Source organism: Orycteropus afer, unplaced genomic scaffold (assembly GCF_000298275.1).
Source record: "Orycteropus afer afer isolate SDZICR_OR568_19922 unplaced genomic scaffold, OryAfe1.0 scaffold00179, whole genome shotgun sequence".
Taxonomy (NCBI): Eukaryota; Metazoa; Chordata; class Mammalia; order Tubulidentata; family Orycteropodidae; genus Orycteropus; species Orycteropus afer.
This window is the reverse complement of record NW_006921766.1, coordinates 2,026,705-2,046,809: the sequence shown is the minus strand read 5'-3', so window position 1 is coordinate 2,046,809 and position 20,105 is coordinate 2,026,705. Positions and strand designations below refer to the sequence as shown.

The 20,105-nt window shown below is 41.8% G+C and overlaps 1 protein-coding gene across 1 annotated transcript in view; it reads left to right on the top strand.

Annotated features, from left to right (window-relative positions):
• The first annotated feature begins 78 nt into the window (after nt 1-78).
• The window catches only part of RRP1B (ribosomal RNA processing 1B), a 38,443-nt gene continuing 18,416 nt past the window's right edge, over nt 79-20,105 (top strand). The window contains exons 1-10 of the mRNA XM_042781843.1: nt 79-208; nt 8,696-8,778; nt 10,626-10,683; nt 11,948-12,033; nt 12,610-12,671; nt 13,379-13,508; nt 14,667-14,731; nt 15,233-15,414; nt 17,507-17,598; nt 18,170-18,267. Of these exons, the coding sequence (XP_042637777.1) occupies nt 79-208; nt 8,696-8,778; nt 10,626-10,683; nt 11,948-12,033; nt 12,610-12,671; nt 13,379-13,508; nt 14,667-14,731; nt 15,233-15,414; nt 17,507-17,598; nt 18,170-18,267 (986 nt within the window). The remainder of the gene's footprint in view (nt 209-8,695; nt 8,779-10,625; nt 10,684-11,947; nt 12,034-12,609; nt 12,672-13,378; nt 13,509-14,666; nt 14,732-15,232; nt 15,415-17,506; nt 17,599-18,169; nt 18,268-20,105) is intronic.

Sequence of the window (20,105 nt, the reverse complement as noted above, 5' to 3'; positions counted from 1 at the left end):
CCGGGAGGCACCGAGGTGGCTGCGGCTGGTGGCACTGGGGGCCCTCGCTGGGCGGCCGGGGATGTTCCAGAGAGTGCAATGGCCCCCGCCATGCAGCCGGCCGAGATCCAGTTTGCCCAGCGGCTAGCGTCCAACGAGAAGGGGATCCGGGACCGGGCAGTTAAAAAGCTGCGCCAGTACATCAGCGTGAAGACGCAGAGGGAGACAGGTGGGCGCCAGCGGTCAGCGCGCCGCGCACATGGCGGGCCGGAGCTGGCTGTGTCAACCGGGAGGGCCCGGCGGACTGGGGGCACAGGGCGCTCCCCTAAGCGAGGCGGAACCCCTGGGAAAACGGCCCGGGGGCGGCGCTCGCAGGCAGAGGAGCAAAAAGAGAGGATTGGGGCTTCTGTTTCAGTTACGTGCAATATAATTCCTGACATCCATCGCGTGCTTCGGTGTCTCCAGCACTGTGGTGATTGACCGCTTACTTATTGCGTGCAGTACCATTTTACAGTTGAGACTGGGACCGAGAGGGGTTAAGTAACTTTCTGAGAGTCATACTAAGTTAGCGCGGGAGCGAAGATGAGAACCAAGTCTGTCTGATTGCCCAGCCAGCTCTTGGAATCATTAGACTCAGTCAGATATATTCTGGTGTTCCCTTCATTGATTCATGCTTTCATTTAACCAACACCTTTAGGGGCTGAGGATCATACAGGACAGTGGATGAAGAGTCCCTACCCAAAAACAACTTTTCCTTGTAAAACTAGAAAAAAAATAAAACTTGTTTAAGTGTAGTGAGTCAAACAAAAATAAGGTAATATGATAGAAAAAAGGAAAGAGGGAGCTCCTCTACACAGGTTGTCCCAGGAAGGCCTCTGAAAAGAGATGAGGAAGCCATTTATGCAAAGAGGCAGAAAGAGCTCAGCCTGCCCCATGCATTAATGCCACTGCCCAGGAACAGTGGATCAGTCTGTGCAAAGAAGAGTAAGTAAGGGAAAGTGAAGGTATCATAAGATGAAGTTGGAAATGGAGGCAGTGGCCAGATCACACAGGGCTTTTTAGTTTACATTTTAATTGTATAGGGTTCTGTTGGAGGAGTTCATTTATCTAATAACAAAATATACTCCTGTAAACCCTGGAATGGAAGCTGCAATGTGCAGTAGAGATTTTATGTTGCACTAAGATAAAGTTTGATTTCTTACTGCTGCTACTAATGCATTTAGGATCTGCATGAAAGAATAAGTATTAGCTATCCCTTCACTTAACCAGAAGGCTGGCGGTTCAAACCCACCAGCCACTCCCCGGAAGGAAGATGGGGCAATCTACTTCCGTAGTGATACTGCCCTGGAAACCCAAGGAGGGGTCGCTATGGGTCAGGTCTGACTCAACGGCACATAACAACAACAACAACATCCCTTCACTGACATGGTTAGGTGCTGTTGAGTCAGCTTCAGTTTATAGCAACCCTGTGTACAACAGAACGAAATACTGTCTGGTGTTGTGCCATCCTCACTCCTTGCTATGCTTGAGCTCATCATTGCAGCTGTCATTGTGTCACTCTCATTGAGGGTCTTCCCCTTTTCCACTGACCGTCTACTTTACCAACCATGATATCCTTTTCCAGGGAATGCCCCCTTCTCATATCATGATGAAAGTAAGTGAGACGAAGTCTGGCCATTCTCGCTTCCATGGAGCACTCCAGCTGCACTTATTCCTGGGCAGATTTGTTCATTCTTCTGGCAGTCCAGTAGCTCAGAGTGCCCAAAACTGACTCATTTTTCTTCCCTCAAAAACTATTCTGTTCTGCTGCTGCTCCTCCACCTCCTGTGCTATCTTGTTTTGGTTGCTGGTTCCCCCTGTCCTCATACTTTGTAGTTGGACATAGGGTATTATCCTGGACTGTTCTCTTTGCTTGTCACACCACACATACACACACACACACCCCATGTCTCTTGGTTCTAGTTTTTCACCTCCTTAATTACTCCACCCTTAACCATAAACGAAAAAGAACTGTGGCTGTCAAGTCAATTTCAACTCATAGTGACCCTGTAGGGCAGAGAGAACTGCCCCATTGAGTTTCCAAGGCTGTATATCTTTACGGGAGCAGACTGCCACAACTTTCTCCCATGGAATGGCTCGTGGGTTCAAACTGCCAACCTTTTGTTTGGCAGTCAAGTGTGCCACGAGGGCTCCATCCCATCAGGGTTAGCATACTGCCCACTTCTTTCTATCTCCATTTATATAACCTTTGAACCTGCCCTGCACAAGCCAGTAATCTTCCTAAAACAAATCTGATTGCATCTACCTGTGTTGGAACTTGGAGTTCCCCCTTAGCTCCACCTAACTGCTTCCTGCTCTGTCAACAAGCTATTTGTGGTTCTTCACGTGCAACCCACCTCTGGTCTTCCTTCTCCTGTTTGCTCTGCAAAGATCTCACCCTCTTTCTTCTCCCAGCATTCACTTCAGTATCACTTCCACCAAAAGCCTACTCTAATCATTGTACCCCCACTCCTTATGATTCTGAAGTACTCACTATACCTCTGTTGTTGTACTTTAGCTATATTGCATCTTAGTGAGCTGTTGATGTGCCATTCTTTCCCCTTAAAACACTGTAAGCATCGTTTTCTTAGCTGGAAGTCAGAGCAAGTTCAGCTGTGCAGGAGCCTGGCCATGCACAAGAGCAGAAGAGAGGCCCAGATGCACTGTAAGGTAGTGCTGTGGAATGGGTCTTAGTAGTTGGCCAGACAGAGCCTGTTGTTCAGACCCCACCAGGCCCAGAGTCTGCCAGATGCTAAAGTGATACAGGGGCACACAAGGCCAATTGGTTTGTACCCACTGCCCAGTATTCAGCCCAGTTGGCACCTATCCTGTCTAGATTCACTTGTGTTGTCTCTGTTTTCACTTCCATATCCACGATAGGTATTGGCCTTCAAAGAATAACTGCAAAGTGAATGTCCTGGCACAGGGATAATGAGGCAGGAGCAGAAAGATCTTTGCCCCAGCTACCAGTTGCCATTGAGTCCATTCAGACTCATGACAACCCCTTGTGTTTCATAGTAGAACTGCGCTCCATAGGGTTTTCGATGGCTATAGCTACTATGGTAGAAACACATGTTTAGAAATAAATTGACCTGGCTATTGTATCTTCTTTTTTTTTTTTTTTTTTTTGTATCTTATGCTGGGCATAGTAAAGGAAATCTGAAGTTTTACTCATATTCATGTAGCTGTCCACCAGCAGGGGTCTTTGAGAAGCTGCAAGCAACTGACTGTTGCCCTGGTGCTTTCACTGTTCAGTTTAGGTGTTCACGGTCATAGAATGATCATTGTCCTTGGTTTAAGTTCCTCTTGTCTAGACCTATTCATTCAGATATTCAGCAAACATTTATGGGGTGCCTGCTGTGTGCTATTAATGTCCATTATTTTTGGCATTGGGGATACAGCAGTGAACAAACAGATAACATTCCCTGCTTGTTTTTATCTATTCTGCAACGTTTTTTTCTTTTACATTTATTATCTCTTAATATTGAGATGCATCTTATAACCAACCTGTGACAGTTTTGTGTGAATCATTGTTTTCTTTTTGGCAGTACATAAAGTAACCCTGTATCTTAAAACAGGTGATGTCCTGAATTCAGTGGGGATGATGGAGGAATATCAGTGGTGCTGATAGTGTTAGAATCATCTCAACCCAATGATACGACAAATAGGAGTTGTGGCTGTTGTGGCAGCAGAGTGGGCTAGAATATAAAACATCGCCCCATTTGAAATGCCTTCTGTGCTCATTTCATGGTGAGAATAGCTGTTGGGTTTTCTCATTTCAAAGCTTTTTGGTGTTTACTCTGCCCACATATCTCACTTTGATGTTTGCTTCATTCATTTAAAAATAACTGAACCTGTCAGAACCTTAGTTGTAGTTCTGGCCCCAAGAAGAAAAGGCAGATTAAAAGGCCACTTCAGATAATGTGTTTCCCCCTTTCTGAGTTTTGAAAGATATTAACTAATGAGCATTTCTCTGTTTTGCTTTAAATGCTTTAAAAATTTGGCACCTTGTTTTTACTAACTAAATTGCTGGGAGGGGGGAACAAGTAATTATTACACATACATTGAAAGTGGATGTTTTGAAGGAAAAAAGCTTCAACAGAATATGGATGGAGAAACTGAGATAATCGTTATAATAGTATCCACCAAGCGAATAGTGCTTTTACTCTTAAAAAATGCTTCTTACATATGCCCTTAATTTTCACCTTCTTGTTGTTGTTGTTTGCCGTCGAGTTGGCCCCGACTCACAGCGACCCCTCCCTGGGTTTCCGAGGCAGTATCACTACGGAAGTAGGATTGCCCAACCTTCCTTCCGAGGAGTGGCTGGTGGGTTTGAACCGCCAACCTTCTGGTGAGCAGTCAAGTGCCTTAGGCACTATGCTACCAGAGCTCCCAATTTTCACCTTAACCTTATATAATAGTACAGGTATAAGTACCCTTACCCTTATCCTTACATAATAGTACAGGTGAGAAAACTGAAACCTAAAGATTAGTTGTCAGTTTTCTAACACTGCACACTGGGGCTCAACCACAGGCTTATTTCCCCTGTGCTTTGCTGCTGCCTCTAGAGATGAAACAGCTAGAATATGTATTTGCATCCAACTCCTGCCTGCCATCACTTTGTCCAAATCTAATTTTCCATTATAAAAGCCTCAGCATAAGACATCATATTATACCTTTGCTTTTAGCCAGGGATCCCAAAACCCATTGCCGTCAAGTTGATTCCAACTTATAGTTACCCTATAGAACAGAGTAGAACTGCCCCATAGACTGATCTTTATGGAAGCAGACGCCCACTTCTTTCTCCCATGGAGTGATTGGTGGGTTCAAACTACGGACCTTTTGGCTAGCAGCCCAGTGCTTAACTGCTACACCACAAGGGCTCCTTGATCCAAAATTAGTGGGTTTATAATGTCACTTAGAGTTGATTTTCATATACTGATGCACTTGTTATTTTCGTTATGTGCCATCGAGTCGAACCCGACTCATAGCAACCCCTCCTTGGGTTTCCGAGGCAGTGTCACTACAGAAGTAGGATTGCCCAACCTTCCTTCACTAATGCACTTAGAAAAGCCAAATAAATGTTGTTTTTGTCATGTGCTGTCGAGTCGTCTCCAGCTCATAGCAATCTTACATACAACAGAATGAAACACTGCCCAGTCCTGTGCCAGCCTCACAATCCCTACCATACCTGAGCCCATCACTGCAGCCACTGTGTCAATCCATCCTGTTGAGGGACTTCCCCTCTTTTGTTGAACCTCCACTTTACCAAGCATGACATCGTTCTCCAGAGAATGGTCCCTTCTGGTGACATTACCAAAGTAGATGAGATGAATTCTGGCCATCCTCACTTCCAAGGAGCATTCCAGTTGCACTTCTTCCAGGACAGATTTGTTAGTTGCTTTAGCAGTCCACAGTACTTCCAGCACTCTTCTCCAACACCAAAACTCAAAAGCATCAACTTTTTCGGTCTTCCTTATTCATTGTCCGGCTATCATATGCATATGAGGCAATTGAAAATACCATGGCTTAGTTAGGCCCACCTTAGTCTTCAAGGAGACATCTTTGCTCTGCAGTGCTTGAAAGAGATCTTTTGTAACAGATTTGCCCAATGCAATACATCTTTTGATATCTTGACTGCTGCTTCCATTGGTGTTGATTGTAGAACCAAGTAATATGAAGTCTTTGACAACTTGAGTCTTTTCTCCGTCTATCGTGATGCTGCTTATTGGTCCAGTTGTGAGGATTTTTATTTTCTTTATATTGAAGTGTAATCCATATTGTAGGAGCTCTGGTGGTGTAGTGCCTAAGGCATTTGACTGCTAACCAGAAGGCTGGCGGTTCAAACCCACCAGCCACTCCTCGGAAGGAAGATGGGGCAATCTACTTCCGTAGTGATACTGCCTCAAAACCCAAGGAGGGGTCATTATGAGTCAGGTCCGACTTGACGGCACAACAACAACAACAGCAATTCATACTGTAGACTGTAGTCTTCAATCTTCATCAGTAAATGCTCCAAGTCATCCTTACTTTCAGCAAGCAAAGTTGTGTCGTCTGCTGTCTCAGGTTGTTAGTAAGCCTTCCTCCAATCCTGATGCCACATTCTTCATATAGTCCAGATTCTTAGATTATTTGCTCAGCATATACCTCAACCTCATTGCTGTTGAGTTGAATTTGACTCATAGCGGCCCCTCCTTGGGTTTCCAAGGCAGTATCACTATAGAAGTAGATTGCCCAACCCTCCTTCCGAAGAATGGCTGGTGGGTATGAACCGCCAGCCTTCTGGTTAGCAGTCAAATGCCTTAAGCACTATGCCACCAGAGCTCCTGCTCAACATATACACTGTACTATTTTTTAAAAAGGAGCCCTGGTGACACAGTGGTTAAAGCACTCAGCTGCTAATCAAAAGATCAGCGCTACAAACCTATAGCCACTCCCTGGGAGGAAGATGTGGCAATCTACTTTGGTAAAGATTACAGGCTTGGAAAGTCTATGGGGTAGTTCTGCTCTGTTCTATAGAGTCACTGGAGGTGTAATCAACTCAACAGCACACAATAATGTATTATTTTTAAATGGAAAAGGCAGAAATGCAGAGTAATAGAATATCATGCCATTTAAGTTACACACGCACACAAGTATGCATTTTTGGAATCCTTCATACCATGTAAGTATGTACAGGTACATAGAAAAAGATATGGAAAGATTCACATTCCTCAGACAACAGTGGTTCCTCTTGGAGGGGGCTGGGATTCAGGAGGCAGTAAGCAAGCCAAACTCTTGATTGTATACAATCATACTTGATTGTATGTGAATTTATTTATTTTTATTTTATTTTATTTTGCAGTAAAAATGTTTTTATTGGTTAGGACTCTTTCATTTGCAACTTTGGATAACATCCAAGCCACACTAGTTTTGAGGGGACTGATGAAGGACAGCATTGTGCAGGAGTGCACCAATGACCCAGAACCCAGTTTTTCTCTGTCCTTAGACATCCCCCTCATCATGTGGCCAAGTGGCTCAGCACACCTCTGTACTTCATCTTCCCTTCCAGTCAAGGATCTTCATCCTTAAGGGGTCAGTGATCCATTCCTGGACCAGTCCTTCTGCCAAGGATTGGCCTCCCCTCCATAAGGAGTGAGCTTGCCCAGTTCATTGCCCCCCACCATAGAGCACCCAGTGGGGGTGACGATGTATGTAGCTGCTCGGCCAACATCAGGAGTGCCCAGTACTTGAGCCTCATGCTGTATTGATCCTCTGTTGCTTTTAAGTCCATCACCTGTTTATGCCTTTCTAGTTTCCAACAAAGAAAGAAAGAACACAGCCTATGGTCATACTTTAGTGGTTTCATGCTGTCTTTTTTTATCTTTTTATGAAGAAAAATTTCAAATATGAAACACTTATGAGTCAGCTTTAATATTTATCAATATTGGGCCCATTTGTCTAGTCTCTAACTTGCCTCTTCCTCCTCCCCACTGGATTATTGTGAACAAATCCCAACTACTCATTTCATTTCCACAGGCTTTACTATGTAGCTCTGAAAGAAGACTTCTGTTTTTTTGTTGTTTTTTTAAATCACAGTACCATTATCACACCATTTTAAAAATTCCTTAAAGTCATGAAAGATCCGATTTGTTCCATTTTGTCAGTTCTCTCATATATTTCTTTTGTGATAAATCAGAAGCCAAAAAGACCCACTATCCCATTTGATTGCTATCTCCTAAGAATCTCGAATTCCATCGGTTCCTTTCATCTTTTTTTCTTTTTTCTTTTTTTTTTTTTCCTTGCAATGTATTTGTTGGAGGGACTCAGTCATTTATCCTGCAGACGTTCCCTGTTTGGGGCTTGTGGATTGCATCCCTGGTCTCATGTAATATGTTCCTCTGCCACCTGTGTCTCCTGTAAACCAGTAGTGATCAACTTGACGTGATTGGTTGGCTCTTTGTGGTTCAGGAGGGGCTCTGCCGATTGCTTGGTTGCCTTGCCAAGGACTTTGCCCATAACTTGGGAGGTTGATTCTTCACAGCCCAAACCAAACCAAATGCACTGCCATGGAGTTGGAGCCAACTCATAGCAACCCCTCCTTGGGTTTCTGAGGCAGTATCACTACGGAAGTAAATTGCCCAACCTTCCTTCTGAGGAGTGGCTGGTGGGTTTGAACTGCCAGCCTTCTGGTTAGCAGTCAAATGCCTTAGGCACTATGCCACCAGCGCTCCTTCTTCATACCCACTTCAACTTAATGAACTCTTACATTTCTTGTAGGATTTGCAATTCTACTTCACAAGATCGATGAAAACGTTGGTGTGGGTGCAATGTTAGTTGAGCAGGGAAGGACACTTGAGGGAAAACTAATTTTGTAAATGGGTAGTTCATGGGTTAATTTTTGGTTGTTGTAATGGCGGTAATTCTGATATTACTCAGATAATGAGGACATGATGCTAGCAACCTCCTGCCCCGGCGCTGGTAAAGCTGCACATGCTGTAGTCATTTGCATGTGTCTGCTTTATAGTAACGAGGAAATGTGTGCTTCCAGATTTTTTAAAAGAAGTCCTTGCAGGGAGAGAAAATTGGAGTGTACATGGTATTATTCTCACTGTTTGTTTATGTGGCAGTTCTAAACTTTCAGAAAGGAAATGTGTAGACTTTAAAACTAGGTTTTTTGTGCTATTTCACCCTCTAGGAGGCTTCAGCCAAGAAGAACTTTTAAAAATATGGAAAGGGCTCTTTTATTGTATGTGGGTGCAAGATGAACCTCTCCTACAGGTAATATGCATTTCCCTTTGTCAGATTACTACAGTTTGGGCATGCATGGCTAAAAGAGACTTGATTGTCTTGTAACTCTATCAGTCCCCTAATTTGAGTCAATTCCATCTCATAGCAACCCTGTAAGGCAGACTAGAACTTTCTAGCCCCTTAAGGTTCTCAAGACTGTAATCTCCACAGAAGTACACTGCCACATCTTTCTGCTGCAGAGTGGATAGTAGGTTCAAACTGCTGACCTGTTGGTTAGCAGCTAAACACTTAACCACTGCACCTCCAGAGTTCTTTCAGTCCTGTAATGTACCCAAGCAAATAGAGAATCATTGCTTCAGTGACTGTCTTCACCTCTCATCCATATTTTTGAAAGCAGTGTCAAAGTGTTGAGGTTGACTGTTTTATCAAATAGTGACATATACATATAAAGCACAGGTTTATTATTTCTCTGTCACAATTTTATGGGTTCCATGGTGGATTTTTATATTACTTACTTTGAAATTTCTATTTCATCTTTGTTTAAGTTTATTGTTCATAGCCAAAAATAGCACAAAAGAGTAGTAGTAAGATCCTGGAGAGGGGAGGCCAGAACTCTAGCCCATCCACCTATGCTACAGCTTACGTGGGTAACCAGGGGCACAGCAGCCACCTTGCTGGGTGCTGAGTTCTTTGTAAAGTAAGCAGCAGGCCCTCACAGTCAATGCTGCTTCTGACTCAAAGCTCAGTGGAGCCGTCACGCATGAATTAAAACAAGTGTGTGTGCTGTGTCCATTTCCTGAATTCTCTGAGCCTGCCACCTAAACAGTCTAAGAAAGTACTTTTCAAGGAATGGTTGGTTCTGCTGCATACAAGCAGGTCTGCCTTTGTCAAAGTGGAGGAATGGTCCTTAAGGACACCACATGAATACCTCTGTTCATGAGGAGATTACACTTTTCTGGGTTTTGTTGCACAGCCTTGCCACACACACCCCCAAGCCATGCAGTCATGTGGTTGGGTTTATTGCTTCTATTCCTGTGAGCATATTTTGAGTAGGATAGCAGGGCAAAATATTTTTAAATTACACTTAAAGTAACAAGCCAACAGCTTTAGTGGAGAAAGAAAATAGATGAGGGAAACATCATTTTGAAGTTGGCGAGTTCCTATTAAACGGGTAGGGAAAATTTGAGGCTAGGTGAAGTGCCAGTAATACCACTAAGAATCATTCTTTTCTGATGTAACTTCATAAAGAAAATTCCCCTGTTGGACACTCCCCATAGCAGGTCCTTTCATGGACCGAGATCCAGAATTCTCCCCACAGGTGAGCCCTACCATCTCAGCATGCCAGGCTCTGCCAGTTGCACTCTTGCCCAGGACAGAACCACCTTGAAGGGCATTGCATAACCATTGCTTCCCAAATGCCCTGTCATTCCCACCTACCACTGACCAAATCAAGAGTTGAGTCTCATGAAGCGAGAATCCCCAGTTTCTAACCCCAGTCAAGTCGGCCCTTTGCCTTCTGGGCCTGAGGTTAGGTGGGAGACTACAGTATAATCTCAGTTTAAGTACTAGTATATTTTAAAGCAAGGAACTGATTGCTGATTTACAAGAATCCGAGCATTTGAACTGATAGAGATGCTTTTTTTTAACATGCAGCTTTACTCTCAGAGGCATATAAAGTTGACATAGTAGTTCATCGAAATTGGGAATTCACATTGGATGCAATTCACATTCCCGTTACTCGTTTCTTAGTGGAAGTGACATGGAAAATAAAAGGGACAGATTTCCCACCAGCTGGTACAGGAGGAAGAAGGCCATGGTGCTGTCATCTCAGTGTTGCACCTAATAATCCCAGTGTTTTCCCCTACCCGCCCCTGCAGGAGGAGCTAGCAAACACGATATCCCAGCTCATCCATGTTGTTAACAACTCAGAGGCGCGTAAGTCTTGGCTTTTTCATGGCTTTCAAAACTTCCTTGGTTATCACATTTGGTAACTTTCTAGGAAACCTACTCAGTAATATGTCTGTCCTTCCTTCAAAATTGGAGTTTCCAAGTGTGCTAGTTTAACACAGGGAACCTAGTGCTGATAATGTGTAAACAGATGGTAGGCAACAAGCTGTTCCCTGTTAAAAAATTATGATAAAATTGGATGTTGACTTGGTACATGGGTGAGAAAGAATGTCTAGTAAAGTCTCATACTTAATATCTCAAAGACTTTAGAAAATGCTTAAAGAAATAAAATCCTCCAGAACCTCGGAATTCTTAACTGTTTAACCCTCTGAGGTTGCATGTACATGTGCTAGCATTCGCATACCTCAGGATGCTGGGTTATCCTCCCCAACGTAAGAGCCATGGAAGGGCATCATTAGTAAAGCTATAAAGTACCTTCTCTTTACCAAAAAGAATAAATAAAGGGGAAAATTAAGAGATTTCTGGAATGTTCAGGCTTTGATTATGCACAAAGGAAGAAAAAGCCAGCGTAATTTGTTTGTTCTGACTAGCACTCCTCCAAACAAAAACAAAACCATCCCAATGGTTTTAATAACTTTCAGTCGTTGTCTGAATTTTAGCAGGGTTTCAGCTAGTAGTGATGAACAAATTTCTACAAATAGAGTGTAATATAGATTTAGAAATATCCAAAATGACTTGTGGCAAAAAAAAAAAAAAAAGTAAACCAATAAAAACTCAACAAACAGGAAAAATTTTTGAATGAAAAAGTGCTAGCTCTTCTAGAGATAGCTAGAACATTTTGTGCTACAGTCAATCCAGCTGATAAATAACATCAGACAAAAAGCTGAGACTCTATGTGGATCATATAAGTATTCGTCACAATTAATGGTTTTGAATGGATTGTTAGGTAAAAGTGTGGTGGAAAGGGCCAGCAAGCAGATACCCTTTGGAGCAGAAAATATTTGGATTTTAATAGAAACATGCTTAGCAGTGAACAAAGAAACACTCCACAGGGCCTTATAATTGAACATGAAGATAATACCTGACTTTGCGTTACTGTAGAAATATGCTTTTATTTAAATGTAAAAAATTTTGAGCATATTTACTTATTGGCCAAAGTTTCTAGATGCCCAAGATTCCTGAGAAAAATAAATGATAAATAATAATAGTTTCTTTCTCTTCATTTTTTTCTTGCTGTATGGTGACATGTTAATGTGAAAACTAAGTACTTAAAGACTTTTATTCACTGCAGAGCACCTGTTCATTCAGACCTTTTGGCAAACCGTGAATCGAGAGTGGGAGGGGATTGACAGGCTGCGCCTGGACAAATACTGCATGGTAAGATTGGAGTGGCTTTTTGTCCGAGTTCACATGAAAAGCCCATGTGAAGAAAAGAATTTTCAGCATCTTAGAAACAATAGAAAGGTTCACTTAGGAAGCAAAGCAAGTTCCATGTGGGAGGAAAGGGTGCATGCTCATTAGGGATACCGCGTGGCTTCCTGTTTTGGCTCCTCAGCTGCTTTGGGAGTGGGCTTGAGGGTCATTCAACCAAAAAGACCAAACCCATTGCCACAGAGTCTATTTCAACTCAGAGCAACCCTACAGGACAGAGTAGAACTGCCCCATATGGTTTCCAAGCTGTAAATCCTTCGGAAGCAGACTGCCACATTTTTCTCCTGCACAGCCACTGATGGGTTCGAACCATCAACCTTTTGGTTGGCAGTAGAACATTTTAACCACTGCGCCACCAAGTTTCCTGGGGTCATAGTTAATATATTGATCTAGAAGTTAAATATTATTGTGGATATTTTCCCACTTGTAGGACTTAGGCTGCACCAGTTGCATTGCTCTTCTGGTTCCGCTAAGTTGTGTGGTATTTCTTACCCTTTCATAACCAAAATCCTTTCTCTGCAGCTGACCCGTCTAGTTCTAAGGCAGTCCTTTGAAGTGCTGAAGCGAAATGGCTGGGAAGAAAGGTTGGTATATTTTGCATGAGCATTTGGTAGCCTTAAAGCTTTTAGGATAGTAGATTGTTTTCACATTAATCGATTAGCTAATGTTAATTGTCTGCTCTGGGCCCACCACTGTTGAGTACTATGAGAAACAAAAGCCATCTTTACCCATAGGGAGCTTGAAACCCAGTAGAGACATAAAGTAGTGAAGCATGGGTAACAATGAACATTTTATACTGATTGAAGTGACTGTTTTTTTTCCTTTGGTGACCTGTTAGCTTTGCTTTTTTAATATATTTTTGTTGAAAACATGCACAACAGAATATACACCAGTTCAACAATTTCTACATGTGCAATTCAGTAACATCCATTGCATTCTTCAGGTTGTGTAACTATTCTCATCTTCCTTTTCCAAGTTGTTTCTCCCCAATAAGTTGCCTATATAGTATTTCGAGTTACTGTTTTCAATTTAATCCCATATAGATGGATCTTAAGAGTATAATAAGACTCTGGGGGTTATTTGTGGTTTTAGATTTAAAGCTTATTTCAAGACAGTACTCTGAGTGGTCCACCCCCCTCCATAGCTTAGCGTTGCATTTTTAATTGACTGTTGTGCATTCGATTGTTACTCAATGTAGGCACTAGACTGAATATTACTGATTTCTCTTGGAGAAAAGAGAAATGCTGACACACTGAGGCTAATGGACCCATATATATATGTTTTTCCCTAGCCAAATCAAGCTTTTTCTAGATGTCTTAATGAAGGAGATCTTGCATCCTGAGAGCCAGTCTCCAAATGGAGTGAAGTTCCATTTCATTGATATTTACCTGGATGAACTGTCCAAAGTGGGAGGGAAAGAGGTGAGAGGATATCAGACATCCTACTAACCATGCAACGAAGCCACAACTAACTTGAATAGGAGTTGGGTTGGCTCTCTTGTGATTGTCTAGATGAGTTGTTAATAAAATGCTGTTTGTCAGCATTTAACATGACTGGTGACAGCAGCAGCAGAAATTGTTTCCGACTGTCTGTCCTTTAGCCCAGAGTTCCTGCATAGTACAGTAACTTAGCACTTAGCTGCTAACCAAAAGGTTGGAGGTTTGAGTCCACGTAAGGCAAGTCAGAAGAAAGGCCTAGCAATCTACTTCTGAAAATTCAGCCATTGAAAACCCTATGGAGCCATTCTTCTCTGACACATTTGGGATGGCCATGAGTCAGAAGTGACTTGCTGACATCTAGTTTGGTTCTTTTTTAAAATCTAATGGCCCAGTTAGTGCCCTGCTAGGAGTACACCCTAAACAGCGAGTAGAACATATGGACAGAGACCTGTGCACGGACGATGTATATTGTAATCTTACTAATAAAGCAGAACTAGAAGCAGCCTACACAGACCAATAAAGAATTTGTTAGCAGGGAGAAATGCTCATGGTACATTGAGTTTTTTTAATAGCAGTAGGAAAAAAGGCAGTAGACAAAACCACATAAATGGCATGATCTTCTTTAAAGTATAGCTTCATATATGAACAGTCAACAGAGCTAGAATGAAAGCATACCTTTCTTAGCATTTTTATCTGAATTTGGGGTTAATGGTTTTTACTTTTGTTCCCTCAAAAGTATTCTACAGCAAACATGTTTTTATTTGTTTTTTTGTAAAGACTATATAGATTGCATGTTAAATAATTGATTTGTCTTATACTTTCAGATAGAATAGAATGTTTCCATAGAATAGGGCATATATTCACTGAGAAAATATACAGTAGTGCTGTTTGGATTGGGCAGGTATCTCTGGGGTGCTGTGCTGGGATAGCCGAATGTCTGGAAGCTCTGTGGGACTTTGAAACGGAGCTCCAGATATCTGTGGGTTGACATGCACAGCACATTCCGGACTGTGTGAAAGAGGCATTACTCAGCCTAATTCCACTTGTGTGACAGTTCTGACAGTTCCATTGTCAAGGACACGTCAGAAAGAATAAAATGCTCTTTTCTCACTTCTTCCCAATTTTATTTCTAAATTACAGCTTCTCGGCAATCAGAATCTCAAGTTTATTGATCCATTCTGCAAAATTGCTGCCAAGACTAAGGAGTGAGTGATTCATATTTTCATTTTTACTGCTTCAATTGGTGCTTAATTGTGAAAGATGCAAAAGGTTTTCCATTGTGGAATGTGCTGTGAGGTACCTGTAATGGTTTTCCAAAGCTAAGAGGAATCACCTTCTTCATTGCCACTAGTGAGATGTTTGGGGTTTTCAGAAAGGAGTGGGCTTTTCTGGCTTCAGGGTTTGGCCCCAGTCTTACCAGAAGCCAGGCCCTCCTGCTTCTCTTCCACACACACAGCCCTGTCTGCCATCTGTCCCCAGCCCCATCCACAGCTAGTTATTGGCTCCTGGCAGCCACAAGTGATGAGCATATACATCATGCTTAAGAGTATAGGTGCTTGCTCACCTGATGATCAGTTAGACCAGGTATGATGTAGACCAATGGGACATGCAGTGGCTCTCCCCTAGTTCTCCCTCAGCACTCCTTTAACTACCACAGCCCAGGCCATTTATCTTAATCCCATTCTCTGTTGTGCTTCCTCCTTCAGCCATACATTGGTCCAGAGGATAGCTAGGGGTGTTTTTGAAGTCATTGTGGATCAGTCTTCTTTTGTACCTGAAGAGATGGTGGAGGAACAGAGAACCAAAGTGGGTGATGGCGAGTTCTCTGAAGAAGAGATCTCTGAGAATGAGATGATGTGGAGAAAAACAATCAGCAAAAAGAAGACAGGTTCGAGAATTTCCTTGAAAGGTCATATTTTTCCCAGGTTAAATCCTCATCAAACCCAAAAATGCTTTTTAATACATTTGGTGGAATCTCACTTGTAACAACCTAGAATTCATAGAAGATGATTCTCCTATAGATATCCCCCTTCCCCCACAAGGAAAAAAGCAGAGGTATAGTCAGATACCTGTGCCTGTCACAGGCTCCTGTAGGGAACCCCTGAGTCCAGTTACGCTGCAATCTACACATGCGTCTGCATCTTTTGGGGCTTCCACCAAAGATTTTGTTGTTAGAGCTGTTGGATTGTGAAGTTTTCATGTGTTTTAAGTATCCTGATGTGGACTTAGGAGCTGGTACCACACTGTCTAAGGCATTTGACTGCTAATGAGAAGGCTGGCTGTTCAAACCCACCAGCCATTCCTCAGAAGGAAGGTTGGGCAATCTACTTCCATAGTGATACTGCCTGGAAACCCAAGGAGGGGCTGCTATAAGTTGCATCCAACTTGCCGGCAGTAAGTTCGTTGTGGATTTGTTCCTCTATGGAAGACCTGAAATTAACAGTTATACTCCAAATGGACACTACCTACTTATCAAATGATCTCACAACTTCCTTCAGTTCTTTTCCTTGGGATATTTAAACGTCTACCATGGACTTCTGTGCAATCTGAGTCTTTGAAGTTACAGCTCATCAAAGCTCCCCTAGTGATTTGCAGCATCTCAGTGCTTAGCATCACACATAGGGCTCAATTAGAGGATACTGTGCTTAGAAGTATTATACAGCCATCAGAGAGCAAAGATTTCAAAAACTAATAAACAAGGGAAATTTAATAAAACTGGGGTGGGGGGAGATACAAAACTATGTAGGAGCTGCCTGATTTGTTGTAAACATTTATATATCCTAAAAAAGAAAATCTGGAAAGATATATATCAAAATGCTAGTAGTTAGCCTTGAGTGGTAGAATTAATGGGTGATTTCTGTTCTATTTGTACTTTTCTAAGTTTTCTACAATGATCATGTATCACTTTTTAATCCATAAAAACACAAGTCTTTAAAAGAAAAGAATTGCTCTGATTTTTCAATTCAGTATAGGTGGCAGAGTTAACTAAATGATTTTGAGCTAATTCTGTGTGGTCCTGGAAGTTGTCTCTGGACCCCTCCTGCTTGCCAAATTTTTGTTGGTTTAAATCAGAGATGTCTCACTCTCTCCCATTTGCTGGTGCAAAGATCTCCCAGTTTCTTCATCAAATGTTTATTGAGACCTTGCTAGGTTAGACTGTGCTCTGTCTCCTCCGGACCAGGTCCTGATGCCACGGCATGCATGAGCTTACAGGGTTGCAAAAGCAGCATAGATGTGAGAAAAGTTAATAAGCTCAGATTCATGGGTTTTTGTCCCCTTCTCCTAGGCTGCTGGCACTCTTTAAATTTTAAATTTAAATTTTAAATTCTAAAAATCAGGTATTACTAACATTTTCTGAGGCAGCCACAAGGAAGTCTGGTGACATAGTGGATAAGCACTCAGATGTTCACTGAAAGGTTGACTCTTTGAACTCACTAGCTGCTCTGCAGGTGAAAGATGTGACAGTCTCCTTCTATAAAGATTATACCTTAGAAAACCTATGGGGTAATTCTACTCTGTCCTGTTAGGTCACTATGAGTCAGAATCAACTTGACAGCAACAGGATATTTTGTCTGTTTTGAAGCAGCACATGCAAAGTTAATGTTCTACTATAATAAGCTTTTACCAGGTTCCCAAATTTATATCTGAAACCAAGGATAGACTCCCGAATCCCGTTCTCCTCCTCCTCACAGTCAAGGACAGTAAGTGCCCTGACTCACTGTACAAGTTGGTCAACTCCAGCACTTCCCATTCACCTGCATGTTGACAGGGTAACATGGCTTCTCCAGACTTACCATCTGTTCCAGGAACAGCCAGAATATCTTTGGGAAATCATAAATATATTTGCAGATTTTTCCTCTTTAAAGAAACATTCCTTTTCAGTAAAAGACACTTCATTAGTTGATGGTTCTTTGGAAGTAGTCTTTGCTGTGTGAAGTCCTTTGATGTGAAGAATTTTGTCTTTGGATGTGTTTTGATAGCCCTAGGCAAGCATCACTCAAGAAAAGATGGCATCAGCAACGAGGAGAGAGACAGCTGTGGCACCTGTGAAGACCCTGGGCCACTGCTCCAGGTCAGTGGTGGTGGTGCTGCTGCTGTGTATAGAGCATTGTGTATTGGCCCAGCTAATTGGGAATTAGGGTCAAAGCTAATTAAACCTTAAGGTTGATGCTAAAGTTCCTTTTAATCCCTTCAGTCATTGAAAAGTGTCACCTTCCTAAGAGTGAGCTTATTTGAGGCAAAACAGTTTAAATCTGATGGCATTTTCAAAGTTGTCGGTCCTCTTTTCGGTTTTAATCCCTAAGATCTGCCCTAGTCCATACAACAAAGACACCTTAACTGATACTTTTCAAATTTAAATAAAGTTTACCATGCTACCAGGTCCAAACTGAAAATCCAGATTAAATGTAAAAAGAAGTACACTCAGCTTCTGAAAATAAAGACAACATGAACCTTTCAAAGATGCTGCTTGAATTTATGGTTACCAAGTGTCAGCACATGTGGGTTTAGACTGTTCTGTTGCTGAGTGCTTCCAAGATCCCAGACTGAAGGGTTGTCTGTTACTGTATATATGACCTGTGAGTGGCCTAGTCAAGCAGTGGTGCATTGCTACAGATTTATGTTTCATTTCTCGTTTTACGTAGTTTGATTATAAGGCTGTTGCTGATCGACTCCTGGAAATAACCAACAGGAAAAACATCCCTCCCTTCAACAAGAAATGTCTCTCTAAACTAATCAAAAAGTAAGTGGGTAAAAGGGTTTCGTCTGATTATTCACTTTTAAATCCAGTCCTTTTATTTATCCCATGGTACAGGACTAGCAGTCACCAGGCTTAACTTGTTCTTTGTCCTTTGATGTTTTCATTCATAACAATGTAGCCTATGCAGATAAACTGGAATGTTTAATGAAAAACAGCCACCCCCTGACCTCAAGTTTCATCTTTCAAATGCAGCCATACTCAGCCCTTGTAGCTGCTTTAGCATGATGCAAAAAGAAGTCTTTTGATAATGACTAAAACGGCTATATGTAGAGGTTGCCATGTAAATGTACCATTGAGATATTAGCTATTGGTGTGCTGTTAAGATTTGTAAGAATTTCATTCTTTTAACCTTCTGTCCCTCCTCCCAATATGGCTGTTTCAAACATGTGGTCAGTTCAGTAGTCCTTGTTAATGTCTTGATGACCATATTCCTATGATTTTGCCACAGAGCCCTGTGACATTTTATGACCAATGGCTGCTAAAAACTGAAATTGATCACATTCTTTATATGTACCAGCCTCTATTCTGAGTACTCTATACATGTCAAATCATTTCATGTTAAGAAAGGCCCTGTGAAACAGTTTCCATAATTTTCTCCGTTTTACACATGGGTTAACTGGGATATAAGGAAGGTAACTAATCTGCCCGAGATCACACAGCTATTAAGGGTAGGGCTGGAACCTTCCCCTCCTTACCACCGTCACCTCCTCTGCTCTAGAATCCTTGTACTTTGCCACATGCCACTCAGCCTGTGTGAGCTTGGTTTTTGTCCTCATGCACCAAAACTATGTATTAATAAAACACTATTTGGTATGTCTCCATTTGATAAGTGGAGAACTGAATGTAAGTTTAAGGAACAAATATGTGAAAAAAATTAATTTCATCAGTTCTGTTTGGGTGTGTGAGGACAGACTTTTCGGATTAACAGATCCTGGATGATATTTATGATAATTGAGAGTATTTTCATCTTTTACCAGTATAGCTATTTCTACATGTCACATTTTGGTGGCATTGATTATCTTCTTTAAGTTGTGCAGCTATTCTCATCTTTATTACTCTAATTTTTATTTTATTTTTTGCGGTGTGTGTGGAAGTTTAACGAGCAAGTTGGTTTTCCATTGAACAATCCATGTACATTCTATTTTGTGGCATTCGATGAAATCCCCACAATGCAACAATACTCTTCACACTTCCTCCCTTTGCCCACCACTTCCTTTTGTGCTTCCTTGCCATCCCCTCCCACCTTCCTAGCTCTGTGCCTGGGCAAATGCTGTCCTCTTGATCTCATAGTTGATTGTTCTAATGAGTGCATACCCTCCTAACCCTCATAACATCATTGTTCACCTTATAGGCCTGTCTGTCATTTCACTTTAAGTTGAGCTACAGGGGTTGAGTTCAGTTCTCAGTTTAAAGGGTATCTGAGGGCCATAAACTCAGGGGTTCCATCAGTCTTTATCAGACCAGTAAGCCTTTCTTTTTTATATATAATTTTGAGTTTTGTTCTACATTTGTCTTCCACTCTGTCCGAGACCTATTGTGATCCCTTTTGAAATGGTCTTAGTGGTAGCCGGACACCCTCTAATTCTTCTGGTCTCAGAGTTGTGGAAGCTGAGGTTCATGTGCTCCATTAGTCCTTTGCACTAATTGTTTCTTGTGTCTTTGGTTTCTTTATAATAAACTTCTTTTTCTTTTTAAAAACAGCTTTATTGAAATATAGCTCATGTAGCACACATTTCACTTACCCATCAGTTGATTTTTTTTTTATTTATTTTTTTTTTTTTTAGGATTTGGGTGAAGATGTACAGAGTAAATTCACTTTT